Source organism: Trachurus japonicus, chromosome 6, assembly GCF_045865225.1.
Source record: "Trachurus japonicus isolate A0001 chromosome 6, Traja_1.0".
In the NCBI taxonomy this organism is placed as follows: domain Eukaryota; kingdom Metazoa; phylum Chordata; class Actinopteri; order Carangiformes; family Carangidae; genus Trachurus; species Trachurus japonicus.
Window position 1 is genome coordinate 31,890,068 of NC_140912.1, and position 20,193 is coordinate 31,910,260.

Here is a 20,193-nt window from a genome sequence, read left to right on the forward strand (position 1 = left end):
GCTGCAGTACAGACGGTCGACCACTAGATGGCAGCACAGGAGGCTGAGAATCAGTGTGACAGGAGTTCTTCATCCAGAGGAACCACAGAGTCCTGATGCATTAGACCTGAAGAAACCGATGAAGCAAACACAGAATCACACACAAACTGAGTTCACAGAGAAATAATTACATGAAATAAATAAACCTGCTGTATGTTCAAAGATGTTAATGTGCACATTCAAGTTCATACAAGTCTTCACCATTGTAATGCAAATGAAATAGAAAAAAAGAGCTAAACATTTGTATTGAACTTTAGTTTATGATGTTGTTCTGTAGATTTTTTGGATTTTGTGCAAATATTTTCTACAATTTGCAGAAACTTCACAATTCACTGTCAGAGGAGCAGGCAAAACAGCTCCATTACACATTTAATGAGGTTCAAGTGTTTTCAATGTACAAAACACACACACACACACACATCTTACAAGTGTTTTTCTGTGGGGAACAGAAGCTGATTGTTCTGAGTTCATCTCTGACTCTGGGATTAGAAAGAATAAATTATCATGTGTAACAAGTGGGCGTGTCACTGGTGGCCAATCACATTATCAGCATTATTTTAATCTCTCTCTCTCTGATTAGTTCAGGACGGCTACTTGCTACAGTGGACCTGTGGTGATGTGTTCAGGTGTAATCAGAGACAAGAGGATTCACACAGAGATGGTGTTAAACTCAGAGTCTGAGCTGCAGTGTGTGTCGTCGTCCTGCAGGGGGAGACAGAGCTCTGTAACTAATGTCATGGTGTGTTCACTGACCACAGAGACAGGTTTAAAGGTGTACAGAAATGGCCGTTTGTCCTGTTTGTCGCGCCGATCTGTCACGAGCTGCAACACGAGTTTACCCGAGTAGGGAAAACGAATTTGATTGGTCGTTATCGAGTGGGCGGGATATTCAAAGCTTGGGGTGAGACCGAGCTCCGTGTGTGTGTGTTGTCTCAGACGTTTGAATGACGGATTACGGATCCAATATCAGTGGCTGGTGAATCGTGTACAGGCTGACGTATAATCCGTGCGCCTGCATTATCCAATGCGAAAAAAAAAATACACACTTTCATCCCGGATTTACTCAAAAATAGAATTTTGCACAAAGTTTGGCCTACATCGTCTGACAGATGAGTTATTACACTAATTTTATGATCCAGAGTGGACTCAAATTCAGTTTTCTTTTCTGTACACCTTTAAGTAGCTACACTCCAAACATGGTCTATAACCACACACAGTGACTGATGAATTGATTTTCTTTCATACTGTATCAGACAAAAGTTTCAGAAACCACAACACAAAGCTGTGAGAGTGGAACATAAACACAACAAGTGTAAAATCACAACCTGCAAAACTTAAAGGTACAGTATGTAAGAAATCTAAAGCAACTGGCCGTAAAATCCTCCTAATATGTCACAGAGACTCAGGAATAATGTTCATATAACATGATGAACTCACCAACAACAATAGTACAGCCAGAGTATTCGCATTAAAAATCTTTTTTTGCAGACTGCAAATCATGTTTGTGTTTTGAATTTACGTGTTTACATGTTGCGCCACCTAGCCCTCTCTCCCAGTCACGCAGCGTTAGTGGTATTTCAGCCTCCGGTCTGGTCCACTGAGCTGCCACTACGACTGGGAGAAAAAACCAGATCGCTGTGTTTTGAATTTGACTGCAGTAACCGTTTTTGGCCACATTCTTACATATGTTACCCTTGGTTCGAAAGATGAGCCAGAACTCCAGTATAAGTTTTAAAACAACACTTGTTTCTTTATTATACAAAAGTTATATTCAAATCTATTTATTTATTGGCACATGTAAAAGGAGCAATAATGATTAAAACCTCTCCTCTAATGATCAGGATACAGCCGGCCTGGCTCCCTCGGGCTTACTGCGAGTGAGAGAGGGGATAGACACAGTGATTTATAACATTACACACAGTTACTATAACACGGCACCTCTATAGAGCAACCAAACACTGCACACGCTCAAATGCAACTCCTGCCGGTATACACAGCAAACCCCTAAGCCCCTCGAGTTAAGGCAGACTGAGCACGCTTGGAGATGGAAGCCGACTGTTTAACATGGTCAATAGGTGGGAGAGTGGCAAAACAAACAAAACAAAACAAAACAAACAAACAAAATAAATGACGGCTCAGCTGAACAGCTCCGCTCTGTGTATCTTAACACGAGACCATCAAGGAGCACAATCCCGCTCCGCGGTAGCTGCTCAACTGAACACATCAACCAAACCACAAAGAAGAGGAAAAAGGAACAGCAGTCAGGCCATGCACAGCTGTTCCTCATGCACCTACAACACAAAGCAAATACTGCTCACAAACAAACATATAGCAAGCAAGCCATGCAACATACAAGCTATAAAACATCCATCATGCAATAATACAGGCAACACATGGAATAAAATAAATTATGTTACCATACGACTGTCACAGGGTGCACACACACTGATCTGACCGACCCTTGTTGGTTCGCTTCCCTCCTGTAACTGTTTTAGTGACAACAAAAATGCAATATGGTCAGCATCAACATATTCACACACTAGCAATCAACATACCTCCTGTTCACCAGCCCATTCCTACCCAGGAGCCCAACCTGCTCCGTGTTTCAGTGTATGCGCTGGGCACTTGCAGTTTAACACACAGGAACGGCACCTAACAACTTGAAACACACAACCACACAAATGTACTAATGTCGTGTGCCTCTATATGCACAATTTGCCAACTCTCAGTATGGTCTGAAAACTCTAAAAACTTAGGGTCGGCAGTGCCCTCACACAATCCTCCTCACCAGCCTGCAGCAAATCAGCCGGTGAGGACTTCAGACAGACAGCTGTCCTTCTGCCTGATTAGGGCCTCCTTAAATCTGCCTGTCAAAATTTATAACCCCGCCTCCCTCCAGCGGCTACACATATTGCACCTTTAATTAAATAAATAAGTGGCTGCAGGTCCAAGAATGTATCAGAGAGTCTGAGTTCAGGTTCACAGCAGGTGAGACAGTCACTTCCTCCGTTTAACTGATTGTGTCAGATGTGCCAGGCTCGCGCTCTGCAACTTTTTGTGTTTATTCATCCTAATTGATATCCTTCAGTCACGTGACTTCCCAGGGACCTGGCGGTCAAAAGCAACATTCCAAAATAGCAGCGCAACGGACTTTCTACGGACAAACAACCGAGTAATGACTTAAATCATCTGCCAGCAGCCGAGAAAGAAAGATATAAAAACAACTTTGAAGTTTTGGGCACTTGTGACCCATATTCAACACCAGCTGCTGTATAGGCTACCAGCTGTTTAAGATGACCAGTTCCCTGCCGAAGCTCCAGTTGGGCGATGTTTACATTTACCTGGTGGAGAATCCATCATCCTCCACCGGTGACCAGCTGCCCCCACAGCTGTTGTTCGGTACGGTAACCAGTTAAATCAGACACCAGTTGGGCCATAACACCGGTATTTTTTAAGCAGCAGGGAGCAGTGTGTGTTTTTCTGCCTTGTCCTAACCAGCGGACAGCGGGGAAGTGGATTGTTTTGACCGCCAGGGGGGCGTTCCACACGGGCCGTGACGTCACATGAAAGTTTTTAATAGAGCGCAAGAGAGGTTAACACACACATTCACACAGGCTACACACACATACACATACCCACAAACACACAGCTGAGGGGCCGAGGCGCTGGCACGCAGAGAAATGTGCATCTGGTGGCGTACCCCCCAGTGGCTGCTCAACCTAGTCAGTGGGTGCTCGAGCACCGCAGCACCCACGGAAACGGCGCCTATGACTGGATAAACTGTTCAGAGAGAAGCATTTAGAGAGATCCTTCATAGTTTTCAGTCACGTGACCCGCGCAGCTGGAGGGTAAAACATCTGTTCAATGACACGACCGGACACCGTCGGCTACAGAGCAGCAACAAGAACTGTTGATTTTCCCATCTATCAACCCACGAATAAAAGTAAGACACGTTGTCAAACTGCAGGTTTTGGACGAGTGAACCATATCCAGCTCTCACCGCTGATTTTTTTTGTCCACTGCTGTATTTCAGTCAGTGAATAAAGAAACTGTCCCTGCCTGGAGAATCCCTCGTCTAAAAGCCCAGGTAAAAGCTTTAAAAGTACAAGTATGTATTTAAATTGAGTGGAACACTTTGCTTTGTTATTTATAATTCCAGATTTTCATGTTTTTTGTTTTTATTCTCTAAATCAGACGGTGTTGTGTAAAATTGCCACTGTGACGTTTACAGGTGTTGAACTCTGGCCTGCTTTTTTAAATTTATTTTTTTACCTTTTATCTAACATTCTTGATAAATGCTCCATCTTTTTCATTAGGTCTGTATTAATCTGAAAACAGCAGGATTGAATAAAATGATGCTGTTTTTAAAAAGTCTTGTAAGCCATTGTTTTACTGCTTCATTTCCATTGAATATAAGAAAGTAGGGATAATAATAAGACTTTATTAAGGACACAATCAGAGGTCCATAGGGACTAAAAATACATAAAAGACAGACAATAAAAACATGGCAACAGTTAATGTAAAACAAACATCGATCACAGACATAGCCATCAATATCAACCAGATACGGTCCCAGAGGGACAGACATCAGCCCTCACATACAGACTAGAGCGCCAGTGGCTCCACAGTCTTGAGGAGAACCTTAATGAGCTCTTCTCACCATCACACAGAAACACAATGATATAATAGAGGCTAATAACCTGCACATAAATTTATACATAAGATTGCGTATTACAGCAGAGCAGTTTGGCACTCCAACATTAACAAACATCTCACTGGCACTGCACCATCGGGGTAGCTTTAAAAGTATCCTCATGCCATCGTTGTAGGCCACATTTAGTCTCTGCATGTTTTTTTTTACTGTAAACGCTCCACAAGTGTGCAGTATACAGAGGAGTACAGTATGCTCTAAATAACGCTACCTTGACATTACTAGTACACATACTGAACTTCCGTGCAAGCATGTTGGCCTGCAAGTAAAGCCTCCGACACTGTCTGTTTATGTCTCTATCATCAGACATATCGTTTACAATATGATGACCAAGATATTTCACTTCATTACATTCTTTAAGAACAGAACCAGATAAAAAGAATTCAGGGAAAACTAATTTCCTATCACCTTTACCTCTGACAATCATAATGTTGCTCTTAGTTGCATTGTATTTGATGTCAAAGTCGAGGCCGTATTGTGAACATATTTTCAATAACTGTTGTAAGCCAGCACTATATGGGCAAAGAATTACTAAATCGTCAGCATACATAAGATGATTAATTAACATAGAGCCAACCATACACCCTGTATTACATACATTCAGTTTCTGTGACAAGTCATCCATATATACATTGAACAGGAACGGGGACAGTATACCACCCTGTCTCACCCCATTACTAACTCGGAAGGGTTCTGACACAGAATTTCCCCATTTTATCTGAAAAGTCTGTTGAGCATACCAGTAGACAAGAATTCTTAAAATCCATGTTGGGACCCCTCTAACACGCAATTTATTAAACAATTTCTCATGATTAATGCGGTCAAAGGCCTTGGAGGCATCTATAAAACACATAAATATTGTTGAGTTCTGTCTATTATATTTGTCTAAAATTTCTTTCAAAGCAAAAATGCACATGTCAGTACCATGTTTCTGTTTAAAACCAAACTGGTTGTCACTTGTGATTATGTACTCTTCCAGCCTATTGAGGAGGATTTTCTCCACAATTTTTGATAATATGCTAGCCAATGCAATTGGTCTGTAGTTCTCCAAACTGTTTATTTTGTCTGCTTTGTTTTTAAATACAGGCACTAATAAAACAGGCATAGAGTCAGGCAGGATTCCATGACTGTGTAAACCTGTCAGGCAGATAGCAAGTAAAATACAGATTTTATTTTAGGATAAGTAGTACACCAGTATGAAATAACATGACACCGTGGACTGGTTTCCCTCCTGTCCTCCACAATGTTTCCAGTCACCAGCCGCCACTGATTCACAAGTATGTCACAACACAGTGTAGTGTAAGTACCCGGATGCTGCACACAAAACGGTCCAAAGGTTGAGTGTGTAACGATGGAAACTTCACACCCTCAGTGATCTCTGTCTTGGCTCCGTAGCAGAGTATACACTGCAAAAACTCAAAATCTTACCAAGAATATTTGTCTTATTTCTAGTCAAAACAAATCTCATCATAGGCTACTCAAAATAAGACTCATCACATTAAAAAGTAGCTTATTTGTAGACACTTTTTTACTTCTTTCAAGTAAATTTCCACTTCAAATAAGTTAAAAACTCTGATCAAGTTTTTATTACAAGCACAAAAAACTTGCTTTCACCTTCACCAGCAGATTTTTCTACTAATTTCAAGTGAAAATCTGTCTGAAAATGATCTAAAAACAAGTCTATTTTTAGGTGATGAGTCTCATTTTAAGTTAAAAGAGTTTAGTTTTGACTAGAAATGAGACATTTTGACAAGAAATAAGACGAATATTCTTCTTATTCTTTCATTCTTTCAAAATAGGAGACACTATAGTCGTACCTGCCCACCACTCAGAATTATGATGGCAGCTTTCCCTTCAGGTATGTTATAGTCATCCCATCAACTAGCCTGACCTGTTCACCTGTGCTATGTGGAGAGAGACAAACACTGTCTACCCAGGGAGCATTGCAGTCAGCTACCTAATTAAGCTAATGCTCAATGAGCGAGTTAAAAAGTCCTCACAGTCTTCAGCCTCATTTTAACCCTTATGTGGTGTTCGTGTCAAATTGACCCGTTTCAAATTTTTACTAAAAGAAAAAATATTCAAGGATACGACTTTTCGACCTGAAAATCCATGGCCTTGGCTTATTTTATGTGAAGAACGTGTGAAAGAAAAAAAATATATTGACATGATATGCTACAATACCCCTACGCATTTATGTCCTTCATAGGATGTTCGGGTCAATTTGACCCGGATGAAATACATTGACTGACAGACAGGCAGACACACACACACACACACACACAGAGACACACACACTTACATGGACACAGACACACAAACGCATGCACAGACACACAGAGACACACACACACAGTTCTCATGTTTCCATTGTTATCTGTCACCTGTTTTTGTGAAAATCAATTGAAAATATCTGTTCAAAATAATAAATATCAATGAAAACATTGTTTCATCTCTATTTTTCATAGATAAACATGATTTATGCTACCCAAGGCTTTACTATAGTGGATTTTTTACATACATTATAACTTTATCACAAAAAACGAATGACATTTCCATTGTTAAATGTGATCTAGCAGAGATTAATTGCAAACATGATTCATGTATGTTATCTTTATTGTTTGGAACTGAGATAAAGAAAATATATGTTGGAGTTTTTTTATGTAAATATTTAGTTCTATATTTCTTTTAAAACCAACAATAATGTTCCAGGTCAATTTGACCCGAACAGTTCCAAAGGGTCCAAAATGTGAACATAACACAAGGGTTAAAACAAGAACCATGTAAAGAGGTTCTAACTAATGTCTGAGGCTACAGCTGATGGTCGATAAAAAGACACTAAAGAAAACACATTGCATTGCTGTGTAGAGCTAGCTCGCCATGATACTGTCGGCATGAAAAGAACAAAATATAACTGTTATTTTCTTCTAACTTACTGGCCAATGTTTTCCCCAGTAAGAGGAGCCGGCTGACGCAGCGGCCTAATCTCCACCTGGCATTAAACAGGTGGCGACTGGAAACCACTGAGCCACACGCACGCCAGCCAGGTGAAGTTGGTAAATAGGCTGTTGCACATGAGAAGACAGTGGCGTGTGATTGTAAACACCGTCTTGATGCATTTCCTCCAGACAGCGGAGGGACCGGTCACCTGCAGCGCTTCAAACTGTTCTGGGAGATGGAGACACTTCACATGAAGCCAGTCTGTCGTCTGTTCACCTGCATCTTTCTGTCTTTACTCCCACCGTGTCTTTGAACAGCTGGAATACCAAGTGGAACTGACATAAAACATGATCACAACTCACATTAATCTGGTAAAGAACTGTTTCCATCAGAATTTGTTGCATAAACTTTGTATCGATCAAGAGAAAATCCGATGAACTTTACTGTTTCCATCAGACATTTTTAATTCCATATTGCTTCATGTGAATAAAAACATGTGGATGGAAACATGGTTTAATAGTTGGCTCACTATCAGCGTGGGACGTCGCCTGTGTGTCGGAGCAGAAGTGAAACATGACGACACCTGGAGGAGGATCAGAGCAGAGAGCTGGGAACGCCACTCGCCCAAAGAGGAAGTTTTCTGGGACGCAAACTTAACATTTAAGCTGCTGTCAAACACTTTGAAAAAACAAGATCGATCCATTTCTTTTTCAGATATTCTAAATTCTATGTTTGGAAACATAAATGTTTTTCCATACAATAGTTTCCATTTTCCATACTTTTCCAGGCCTGGAAATTTATCAAATCTAATTCAATACTTTTCCATACTTCAGTAGGAATCCTGAATAAAAATGCTTCATATGATACACTGCAGTAGAAATACTTTATTTAGTTACAGTAGGAAAGTAAAAGTACTCCCTGTACTTACAGTAACACAGTGTAAAAACTTCATGTATTTACAGTAAAACAATAAAATACTTCCTGTAGATACAGTATCAGAGTAAAAGTACTTCTTACAACGTATCACAATGAATACTTCTTGTATTTATAATACCAGAGTAAATACTTTTACTCTACAGTAAAAGTATTTAGTTAGGAGTTAGTGGAGTAAAAGTACTTCCTGTACTTGAGTGACAGGTGAAGCTCATTGTTCCTGTTTGACTCAACACCTTTACCTGTGACTGGATCACTGATGATTGACACATTGAAGCTGCTGCAGCGTTTTCTGAGTCTGTGATGTCATAGATGATGTCATACGTGATGATGTCACATCCTGACAGGTTCACCTGCTGCACTTTACACTTTATTTCACTCCCACAGTCTCATCAGCTGTGGAAACAGCTACAGATCAGTAACGCTCAGAGTCTCCAGTCGAAAGTCTGGACTCTTCACAAGATCATGAAGCTGCTGCAGAGATGAAGAGCTCAGGATGTTGTTGCTGTAATATCCTCTTCTTTTCAGCTCCAGGTGTCTCAGGTGGGAGGGGTTGGACTTCAGAGCTGAGACCAGAGAAGAACAGCTGATGTCTGACAAACTGCAGTTCCTCAATCTGAATAAAGAATAAACACACACACACACACACACACACACACACACACACACACACACACACACACACACACACACACACACACAGCTGCAGTGATCAGGTCATTGATTATTGATCAGACTGAGTGAAATGAGCTGAAAGTGAAGAGTCATTGTCAGTGTGAGAGAAGAACAAGTGGAAACATGAGACAACAACTATTTCAAACGTCCTTCATTCATGACATCAAAGTCAATGATTCAAGTTCTGAGTGAAGATCAATCAGGTTCAGTTGTGGATCAAAGATCTAAGATCTACAACAGTAACAGTCAGTGAACTGACCTCAGAGTCTCCAGTCTACAGTCTGGACTCTCCAGAAAACCACTCAGATGCTTCACTCCTGAATCCTTCAGGCTGTAGTTGTTGCTCAGGTCCAGGTGTCTCAGGTGGGAGGGGTTGGACTTCAGAGCTGAGACCAGAGAAGAACAGCTGATCTCTGACAAACTGCAGTACTCCAATCTGAATAAAGAATAAAAGCAGTGAGTTGAGGACAAAGCTCCTTGTTGACAGCGTTCAGTGTCTCATCATCTGTTCAGAGCTGAAGAAGCTTCAGAAAGAACAAGTTTAGAAAATCAAAGTCCAACAGCTGAAGCAGCAGGAAGCAGGTTAAACAGTCACATAGAGAGAAAACAGCTCATTAATATTCATGAGAAGCTGCTGCTGCTTCAACACAGACGCAGTGACTCCGCCTCTTCACCTGTCAGCTCCACCTGTGGCTCCATCCAGACAAACTCATGTTGTGCAGCCACATTGATCAGAGATTTACTGACCATGCTCAAGACAACACACATGTGAGGCTGAACTCTGTTACCATGACAACTAACGTGTAGAAACACAGGTGGAATGAAGCTCAGAGACAGAAAAACCTGAAACACACCTGCTTATTATGGGATGTTGGCTTTGAATGTTTCACTATAAACATCACAGAGCCTCAGGAAAGAGGTGGAGCCAGCAGCTATTGATTATAGATCAGTTATTGTCTGATACATCACATGTGTTTCTGTAGTGGAGGTGAAACATGAAGAGAAACAGAGACTGGACTAAAAACCAGTGAGGTGCAGTCAGGGCTTTGATTTATTCACTTCATCTAAAGTTGGATTCTTTTGGACTTTCAGATAACTTTACTACAAGTTCAATGTGTCAGAATGTGGTGATTTTCATGGTCTAATAAAAGCCAGTAAACAGAGCTAGCTTCTGTCCAGGCAGCAGCTGCACAAACCACTCAGCCATGTGTAGTATTACAGAGCAAAGGCCCAGAGCTGCTCTGCCTCTTCTGTCAGTACGGTGTGTATGTGGCTGTTTGCACATGTGCAGTAAGTTCCCACAGAGAGTTCACATGGAGGTGAAAAGGCACAACGCTACGCTGCCTCTTCACTTAACTGCACCATGTCTGAGCTGCACTTCTGTTCACGTTGCCTTGGTGAATGGTCAACACACAGACGTGTCCCCTGGCTTTTTAGCCTCCAGCAGTTTAGCAGCTAATTCAACTGCAGTGATGCTCCACTGGAGAGGTGAACACCTTAATGAGCTTTCATCTGAAGAACAACAGCAGCTTTTATCTGACGGGAGACCAACGCCTGAGCTACGGTGGCTAACAGTTAGCAAGTTTTAACCTACTCCCTCTCTGACACACACACACACACACACACACACACACACACACACACACACACACAGCTGCAGTGATCAGATCATTGATTATTGATCAGACTGAGTGAAATGAGCTGAAAGTGAAGAGTCATTGTCAGTGTGAGAGAAGAACAAGTGGAAACATGAGACAACAACTATTTCAAACGTCCTTCATTCATGACATCAAAGTCAATGATTCAAGTTCTGAGTGAAGATCAATCAGGTTCAGTTGTGGATCAAAGATCTAAGATCTACAACAGTAACAGTCAGTGAACTGACCTCAGAGTCTCCAGTCTACAGTCTGGACTCTCCAGAAAACCACTCAGACCCTTCACTCCTGAATCCTGCAGGCTGTAGTTGGAGCTCAGGTCCAGGTGTTTCAGGTGGGAGGGGTTGGACTTCAGAGCTGAGCCCAGAGAAGAACAGCTGATCTCTGACAACCTGCAGTACTCCAATCTGAATAAAGAATAAAAGCAGTGAGTTGAGGACAAAGCTCCTTGTTGACAGCGTTCAGTGTCTCATCATCTGTTCAGAGCTGAAGAAGCTTCAGAAAGAACAAGTTTAGAAAATCAAAGTCCAACAGCTGAAGCAACAGGAAGCAGGTTAAACAGTCACATAGAGAGAAAACAGCTCATTAATATTCATGAGAAGCTGCTGCTGCTTCAACACAGACGCAGTGACTCCGCCTCTTCACCTGTCAGCTCCACCTGTGGCTCCATCCAGACAAACTCATGTTGTGCAGCCACATCGATCAGAGATTTACTGACCATGCTCAAGACAACACACATGTGAGGCTGAACTCTGTTACCATGACAACTAACATGTAGAAACACAGGTGGAATGAAGCTCAGAGACAGAAAAACCTGAAACACACATGCTTATTATGGGATGCTGGCTTTGAATGTTTCACTATAAACATCCCAGAGCCTCAGGAAAGAGGTGGAGCCAGCAGCTATTGATTATAGATCAGTTATTGTCTGATACATCACATGTGTTTCTGTAGTGGAGGTGAAACATGAAGAGAAACAGAGACTGGACTAAAAACCAGTGAGGTGCAGTCAGGGCTTTGATTTATTCACTTCATCTAAAGTTGGATTCTTTTGGACTTTCAGATAACTTTACTACAAGTTCAATGTGTCAGAATGTGGTGATTTTCATGGTCTAATAAAAGCCAGTAAACAGAGCTAGCTTCTGTCCAGGCAGCAGCTGCACAAACCACTCAGCCATGTGTAGTATTACAGAGCAAAGGCCCAGAGCTGCTCTGCCTCTTCTGTCAGTACGGTGTGTATGTGGCTGTTTGCACATGTGCAGTAAGTTCCCACAGAGAGTTCACATGGAGGTGAAAAGGCACAACGCTACGCTGCCTCTTAACTTAACCGCACCATGTCTGAGCTGCACTTCTGTTCACGTTGCCTTGGTGAATGGTCAACACACAGACGTGTCCCCTGGCTTTTTAGCCTCCAGCAGTTTAACAGCTAATTCAACTGCAGTGATGCTCCACTGGAGAGGTGAACACCTTAATGAGCTTCATCTGAAGAACAACAGCAGCTTTTATCTGACGGGAGACCAACGCCTGAGCTACGGTGGATAACAGTTAGCAAGTTGTAACCTACTCTCTCTCTGACACTTAGATACACACACACACACACACACACACACACACACACACACACACACACACACACACACACACACACAGCCCAGGTTGTGTGTCTTCTCTGTTGTAAACCTTGTAATAACAGCTTGTTGTGTACAGTTAACATCCTTGTTGCTCAGGTCTGAGTGTGGATTGTGTTAAAGGTTTGTTGTGTGATGTGAGCGGTGCTCCAACATGTGATCCTGTTATTGATCTGAGTTGTGTGTTAATAACAGCTGATGTCAGGACGGCATGGATTGTGGGGAAAAGGTGTTGCACATGTTGAAGACTTGGATCTGTGTGAACCGTTGTGCATGAATGTGTTTGTTGTGAGGTTGTTGTGTGATGAGCTGTCTGAGGTGGCGACCCCCCACAGCCCTGGTCTTGGTCTGTGAGCGCCTGCCTACCCTGTCCTACAGCCTCAGTGTGGATCAGTAGAATATCAGCCTCATGTCTGCAGCTCAGTATCAACACAACTTTCACATCACATTCATCTGAGCACAGAAATAAAACAGAGTCTGACCTCAGAGTCTCCAGTCTACAGTCTGGACTCTCCAGAAAACCACTCAGACCCTTCACTCCTGAATCCTGCAGCTCGTTGTTTCTGCTCAGGTCCAGTTCTCTCAGGTGGGAGGGGTTGGACTTCAGAGCTGAGCCCAGAGAAGAACAGCTGATCTCTGACAAACTGCAGTACTCCAATCTGAATAAAGAATAAAAGAAGAAGATGAAATGATTGATGATTGATCAGATGTGTCCTGATCAATGATCAGTGTGTAAATGAGTAGAGGGACTTTGTCCTTGTGTTGTTGTGGATCATCATCATGTGGCCTTCTACACACATCATCCACATGTCAGCACAGATTCATCAGCTGCTGCTGACCTCAGATCAGTCTGTCGATATACAATCAATATCTGATCAATACCTGTTGGACTAAACACTGACTACAACTCTCTGATTCAGGACTGAACTGGATCAAAGACACACACACACACACACACACACACACACACACACACACACACACACACACACACAGAGGATGATAAACTGTGTGTGTGGTTAGTAGTTGCATGACTTCAGATTTTTCGACTCTATAATGTTATGAAAGTCGAGTCGACGTCGACTAGTCGCCGATGACGTCGTTCATTTCTTTTTTTTTTTAAGTATATATTTTTTGGCGTTTTTGCCTTTATTTGATAGACAGTGATATAGACAGGAAAGGGGGAGGCAGAGAGGGGAGGAATGACATGCAGGAAGGAAAGGTCTGCTCGACGCGGAATTCGAACCGGGGACGCCTGCGTTGAGGACTGTAGCCTCTACATGGGGCGGCCGCCTTAACCACTGCGCCACACACCGCCCCAACGTTGTTCATATTTTCCTGTCATAACTAAAATCACAGTAGGAGGGAAACGCTTTGCAACAATCTGTATCCACTGACTGGTTGATAGAAATCAGTACAGAACAGCAGGTAAATAAACAACCAGTTGTAAATCAGTTTTTTTGTAACATACACTCCTATAGAAGTGAAAAGAAAATACTGGAGCTACTGTGTGTTAGGGAGGGAAACGACACAAGCAAAGGTCTGTAAGCCAATCACCATCACAGTCCTGTTCAGTCACAGTTTTTGTTTTTCGATTCTGGTTGATTGGTTGTTATTGTTTGTTGTTGTGCGTGACATAGAGCTGCCTATACGAGCAGAGGTTTTTTTTGCGCTACATTCACAACTTTCTTTTCATCAATGACCTGTGGAACACTTGCGTGCCGATCCGTGGAGAGCGATCAAGGATCAACACTGATCTGTTTCCAGTGCTCGTGCCCAAAAGGCAAAGGTAGAAGCTGTACACAACCTAGAAAGTCAAAGCGTTGTTTTGATGGGCTTGTGTGTTGTATTTTTATTTTGTTTTGTTTTTTCTCTGTCTTATGAATATGTCTGCTATGTACTGTTGATAATAATAATAATTATTATTAATCTAATGTTACCCCAGGAAAAGGGTGGGGTCAAGGGGAATGGATAAATGGAATTGTAATGAAATAAAACAAAATAAAAAATTTATATAAAAAAAAAAACACTGATCTGTTGCTCCACTACTCCCTCCCTCATGATCATCCACATCCTCAACTAGAATAAAATGAATAACCAAGTTTATCAAGGCCGTGCATCAGCAACAGAAGACAATTTAAATCAATTAGGGTGACGGATTAGTTTCATTCAGCCACTCAGCTGTTGTTTCAAGCAGCTCTCCACTTGTGCTGCTAAAATCACCTGATCAGCGACGACTCGTCATCAAGCTCAAAATGTCATTGTGGATCAGTAAAGTTGAGTCTGTGCAACCCACACACACACACACACACACACACCCACACACACACACACACACACACAGCAGCTTCTCCGGCCTCAGATCTACATCACATCTGCTCAGCTTCAGCTACAGTGGCTGATCCAGCTGTTCTGTTAGCAGCTTCATCTGAGAGCAGCTCATCATCATCATCATCATCATCATCATCATCATCATCATCATCATCATCATCATCATCATCATCATCATCATCATCACCACCACCACCACACTGACCTCTGAGTGACCTCTGACCCTTCACCTTCTACCAGCTGCAGTAACATGGAGTCACAATCAGTCGCTGCTTCAAACTGAACTTCACACATTTGAACTGAACACAGACAAAAGTCCAACAGGTCCAGTCAGTGAACTCACCTCAGAGTCTCTAGTCTACAGTTTGGACTCTCCAGTCCAGCACACAGAACCTTCACTGATGAATCACTCAGCTCGTTTTCACTCAGGTCCAGTTCTGTCAGGTGGGAGGGGTTGGACTTCAGAGCTGAGGCCACGACTTCACAGTGACTCTCTGAGAGTTCACAATCAACAAGTCTGTGAAGAGAGAAAATATCAAATGTGTCAGAATCAAATCAGATGAAAGCTGCAGTAAAAACACAGTTGATGCATCTAATGACAGGACGTGAAGATGAGCGGAAGCTCAGATCACATCTGAGCTTCCGCTCATCCTCTCTGACTGAGTTTGACAGGAAACAATGATCCTCATCACTCTGACAGGATGGACGGGACCGTCAAGCAAAGCCTGCTCATTCTATATTATCCCTGACATAATGTTTTCAATGTCAAACTAAGAATAATGAAAAGAAAAACTGTGTTTATCTGAACTACTGATCTAAACTACGGATCATTAATTATATTGATCATGTCTGGACTCACAGAGCCTTCCTGCAGTTCCTCACAGCTGGGATCAGTCTCAGTCGTCCCTCCTCTGATGTGTTGTACTTCTTCAGGTCCAACTCGTCCAGAACCTGCTCAGACATCTGCAGCATGTAGCCCAGAGCTGAACACTGGATCTCAGAGAGTTTCTTCTCTGATCTGTTCTCTGACTTGAGGAACTGTTGGATCTCCTGATGAACTGACTGGTCCTTCATCTCCGTCAGACAGTGGAAGATGTTGATGCTTCTGTCAGGAGAGATTTCATCAGTCTCCATCTCCTTCAGGTTGTTGATGGTTCTCTGGATGGTTTCTGGACTGTTGTCTGTCTGACCCAGCAGACCTCCTAACAGCCTCTGGTTGGACTCCAGAGAGAGGCCATGAAGGAAGCGAACAAACAGGTCCAGGTGACCGTTTCTACTGCGGAGGGATTTCTCTAAGACTATCCTCAGGAAGTCATCCAGGGTTAGAGGACTGTGACCGATCTGTGGATGACTGTTATAGATCGGGGGATGACTGTTACCGATCAATTGATGACCATAATTGCTCAATGGATGACTGTCACTGATCAATGGATGGCTGTTTGCATTGATTCCATCAGAGGAAGGCATTGTGCTCTTCTCTCTCTCTTCTTCGTAATCTTTTCCCAGGAACTTCTTGAGGACCTGTGTGTTCCTGTTGGTGTAACAGTGGAACATGTAGACTGCAGCCAGAAACTCCTGAACACTCAGATGAACAAAGCAGTAGACTGTTTTCTGGAAGATCACACTCTCTCTTTTGAAGATCTCAGTACAGAGTCCTGAGTTCACCAAGGCCTCTGTGACATCCAGACCACACTGCTCCAGGTCTTTTTGGTAGAACATGATGTTTCCTTTCTTCAGCTGTTCAAACGCCAGCCTCCCCAGCTTCAGAAGAACTTTCCTGTCGGCCTCCGTCAGCTCCTGTGGACTCGTCTCATGTCCTTCACCGTACTTGTTCTTCTTCCTCTTTGTCTGGACCAGCAGGAAGTGTGAGAACAGGTCAGTCGTGGTCTTGGGCAGCTCTCCTCTCTGGTCTGTGGTCAACATGTGCTCCAGAACTGTAGCACTGATCCAGCAGAAGACTGGGACTTGACACATGATGTGGAGGGTCCTGGACGTCTTGATGTGTGAGATGATTCTCCTAGACAGATCTTCATCACTGGACCTCCTCCTGAAGTACTCCTCCATCTGGGCGTCAGTGAAGCCTCGGACCTCTGTTACCCTGTCAACACATGTAGGAGGGATCTGATTGGCTGCTGCAGGTCTGGAGGTGATCCAGACCAGAGCCGAGGGAAGCAGATTCCCCTGGATGAGGTTTGTCAGCAGCACGTTGACTGATGACGTCTGTGTGACATCAGACACAACCTCCCTGTTGTTGAAGTCCAGTGACAGTCGGCTTTCATCCAGGCCGTCAAAGATGAAGAGAAGTTTACAGACAGCCAGCTGCTCTGCTGTGACCTTCTGTAATGTTGGATGGAAAACATGGAGCAGCCTGAGAAGACTCAACCGCTGATCTCTGATCAGGTTCAGCTCCCTGAACGAAAGCAGAACCAGCAGACTGACATCTTGGTTCTCCAAGCCCTCGGCCCAGTCCAGAGTGAACTTCTGCACCGAGAAGGTTTTTCCAACGCCAGCGACGCCGTTGGTCAGAACCACTCTGATGGGTCTCTGTTGGACAGGTGAGACCGTAGAGACTTCCTCTCTCTGTTGGACATGTGAGACCGTAGAGACGTCCTCTCTCTGTTGGACAGGTGAGACCGTAGAGACGTCCTCTCTCTGTTGGACAGGTGAGACCATAGAGACTTCCTCTCTCTGTTGGACAGGTGAGACCGTAGAGACGTCCTCTCTCTGTTGGACAGGTGAGACCGTAGAGACGTCCTCTCCCTGTTGGACAGGTGAGTCTTTAAAGATGTCGTTGCACTTGATTGGAGTGTCATGGAGGGTCTTCTTCTTGGACGTTGTCTCCAGCTGTCTCACCTCATGTTGGGTATTAACCTCTTCACTCTGTCCCTCTGTGATGTAGAGCTCAGTGTAGATCCTGTTGAGGAGGGTTCCACTTCCTGTTCCTCTTCCTGTTGCCTCAGTTCCTTCAGTCACTCGTTCACATCTGCTCCTCAGACTGATCTTATGTTGATCTAAAACCTCCTGCAGACCACGATCTGCTGAGAGAGAAGAGACAGAGTCAGACTGAAGACAGAGAGTCTGACAATCTGATCAGATTATTTTCATCAGCTACAGAAAATCTACAGACAACAAAGAGAAGGTTTGAATCATCATCTTAAATGTCAGTGCTGTGTGATGGAACAATGACTCTGGAGAAAACAACAGGTCCTGGTTTCACAAATGACCACATCAGCAGACAGATGTTCAGTCTCACTTTGTCGACAGCTGCTCTGATTGGCTGTCTGCAGCTCACCTCTGGTGCTGGGTCTTTGTCCACACTGGGGACAGGAGGGGGGTCCTGAAGAACCAGACTGGTCCAAGTCTGAGGTGAAGCACTGTCTGCAGAACCAGTGTCCACAGCTGGTGGAGACTGGATCCTTCAGGACGTCCTGACAGAGACCACAGCAGGACAGCTGCTGGTCCACAGAGACACCACTCCTCTTCCTCCTGTCAAGACATTTCTGGATCAACAACATGTCACAGCTCCACATCTGTGCTCTGATTGGTTAACCTCCTCAAGGGGGCGGGGCTTCAGTAAGCAGAGGAGCAGAAAGAGAGAAAGTAGAGGAAGACGAGTGTAGAGAGACGAGCTGAATGAAGACCTGGTCCTGAACTGGTCTGGTTTCTGTCTCTGTTTATCTGTTGACCTTAAATCTGGACTCTAAAACAAACTCCCTGTTAGTTTGAGTCTCTTCAGTTCTGTGTCGTCTCGTCTGGTTTTTACTCCAAATGTGTGAAATGATTGAGAAGCTGTTGGTGGTGTTTTCCTCTGAACTTCTCTCTGACTCTTTCAGACACTGATCATGTGTTTGATGTTGGTTCTGGACTGAGTCCTATCAGCTCTTTAACTAACACATGAGTCTAATGACTGAATCATCTTCAGCTCAGTTTACAGTAGAAACCGTCTCTTACCGTGACTCTGAAGGTCCAGGTCCAGGTCTGAAGTTTAGAGGTTGTCCCATGGACCAGTCACTCCTCATGGACAGACAGATGGATCCTAGAGACTCTGCTCTCAGTCTGTGGTTCTGATCTCTGCAAACACAAACATGTTTTTATTCACATCACATTGATCATTGATCAGTTCTCTGATCACAGAATCATTGTTAATGGTAAGTTAGGATGTTATCCAATACATTTGTAAATCAATCAGTCCACCTTACATGTCAGTATGAACGTTTGTTTTTGAGCTCTGTACTCTAACTGAATAATTAAGTTCAGGAGAGACGGCCCTAGTTCTCAGGGTTTATCACAGCAGCTTTCTGATTTGCTCTGTCCTGCTCTTCCTCCACACCGTCTGTCTTTTTCTGGACTGCACTGATTCCTACTGAAGAAGTCGAAGAAGTCGAAGTCGAAGACGTAGAGTTACATTTACAAGGAGGTTCAGTGATTCCCTCCAACAGCTGCTCACTATAAAACCATTTCCTCTGTCCAACACAGACCTTTAATCAGAGACATCTGGACATCACTGTCAGGTTCATCAGCTGATAAGAAGTTCTGTCTCTACAGGAAGTGACCTCAACTGCAACAGTTCAATCAGTTCACAGCTTGGTAACAGGTCTCTTACTTTGGGTCTGATGGTCCAAGTCCAGGTCCAGGTCCAGGTCCAGGACTGAATAGTATAGGATCTTCCATGGACCAGTTACTCCTCATAGACCAGCAGGTGGGTTCAGGTCCAGGTCCAGGTCCAGGTCCAGGTCCAGGTCCAGGTCCAGGTCCAGGTCCAGGTCCAGGTCCAGGTCCAGGACTGAATAGTATAGGATCTTCCATGGACCAGTTACTCCTCATAGACCAGCAGGTGGGTTCAGGTCCAGGTCCAGGTCCAGGTCCAGGTCCAGGTCCAGGTCCAGGTCCAGGTCCAGGTCCAGGTCCAGGTCCAGGTCCAGGACTGAATAGTATAGGATCTTCCATGGACCGGTCACTCTTCATGGACAGACAGATGGATCCTGGAGACTCTGCTCTCAGTCTGTGGTTCTGACCTCTGCAAACACAAACATGTTTTTATTCACATCACATTGATCAGTGAACACACACACACACACACACATTTCCTCTCCTGTGACGTCACACACACTTCAGGTTTTTATCTGGTCTCTTACTGTGAGTCTGGAGGTTCATGTTTGGACCGGTCACTCTCCAGAGACTTTGATCTGTCCTCCTGTTCCTCCACATTAACACTCATCTTCAGGACTTCAGTCAGTCTGAGAGGGAAACCAGTAACACACACACACACACACACACACAC

At 43.6% G+C, this 20,193-nt stretch overlaps 1 protein-coding gene and 1 long non-coding RNA gene across 2 annotated transcripts in view; one reads left to right on the top strand and one right to left on the bottom strand.

The window, feature by feature from the left end:
• LOC146986472 (uncharacterized) overlaps positions 1-18,977 on the bottom strand; it is a 185,693-nt gene extending 166,716 nt beyond the window's left edge. The window contains exons 1-9 of the mRNA XM_085780483.1: positions 18,864-18,977; positions 18,205-18,398; positions 17,684-17,947; positions 15,772-17,467; positions 15,256-15,429; positions 13,064-13,240; positions 11,184-11,360; positions 9,558-9,734; positions 9,056-9,239 (exon numbers count right to left, since the gene is read on the bottom strand). Coding sequence (XP_085636609.1) covers positions 9,056-9,239; positions 9,558-9,734; positions 11,184-11,360; positions 13,064-13,240; positions 15,256-15,429; positions 15,772-17,467; positions 17,684-17,947; positions 18,205-18,398; positions 18,864-18,931 — 3,111 coding nt within the window. The 5' untranslated portion in view covers positions 18,932-18,977. The remainder of the gene's footprint in view (positions 1-9,055; positions 9,240-9,557; positions 9,735-11,183; positions 11,361-13,063; positions 13,241-15,255; positions 15,430-15,771; positions 17,468-17,683; positions 17,948-18,204; positions 18,399-18,863) is intronic.
• A 550-nt stretch (positions 18,978-19,527) lies between these two features.
• On the top strand, positions 19,528-19,902 carry LOC146986476 (uncharacterized). The gene is made up of 3 exons (XR_015036033.1): positions 19,528-19,615; positions 19,670-19,750; positions 19,811-19,902. It is a non-coding gene; the product is annotated as an uncharacterized LOC146986476 (long non-coding RNA).
• The last annotated feature ends 291 nt before the right edge of the window (positions 19,903-20,193 follow it).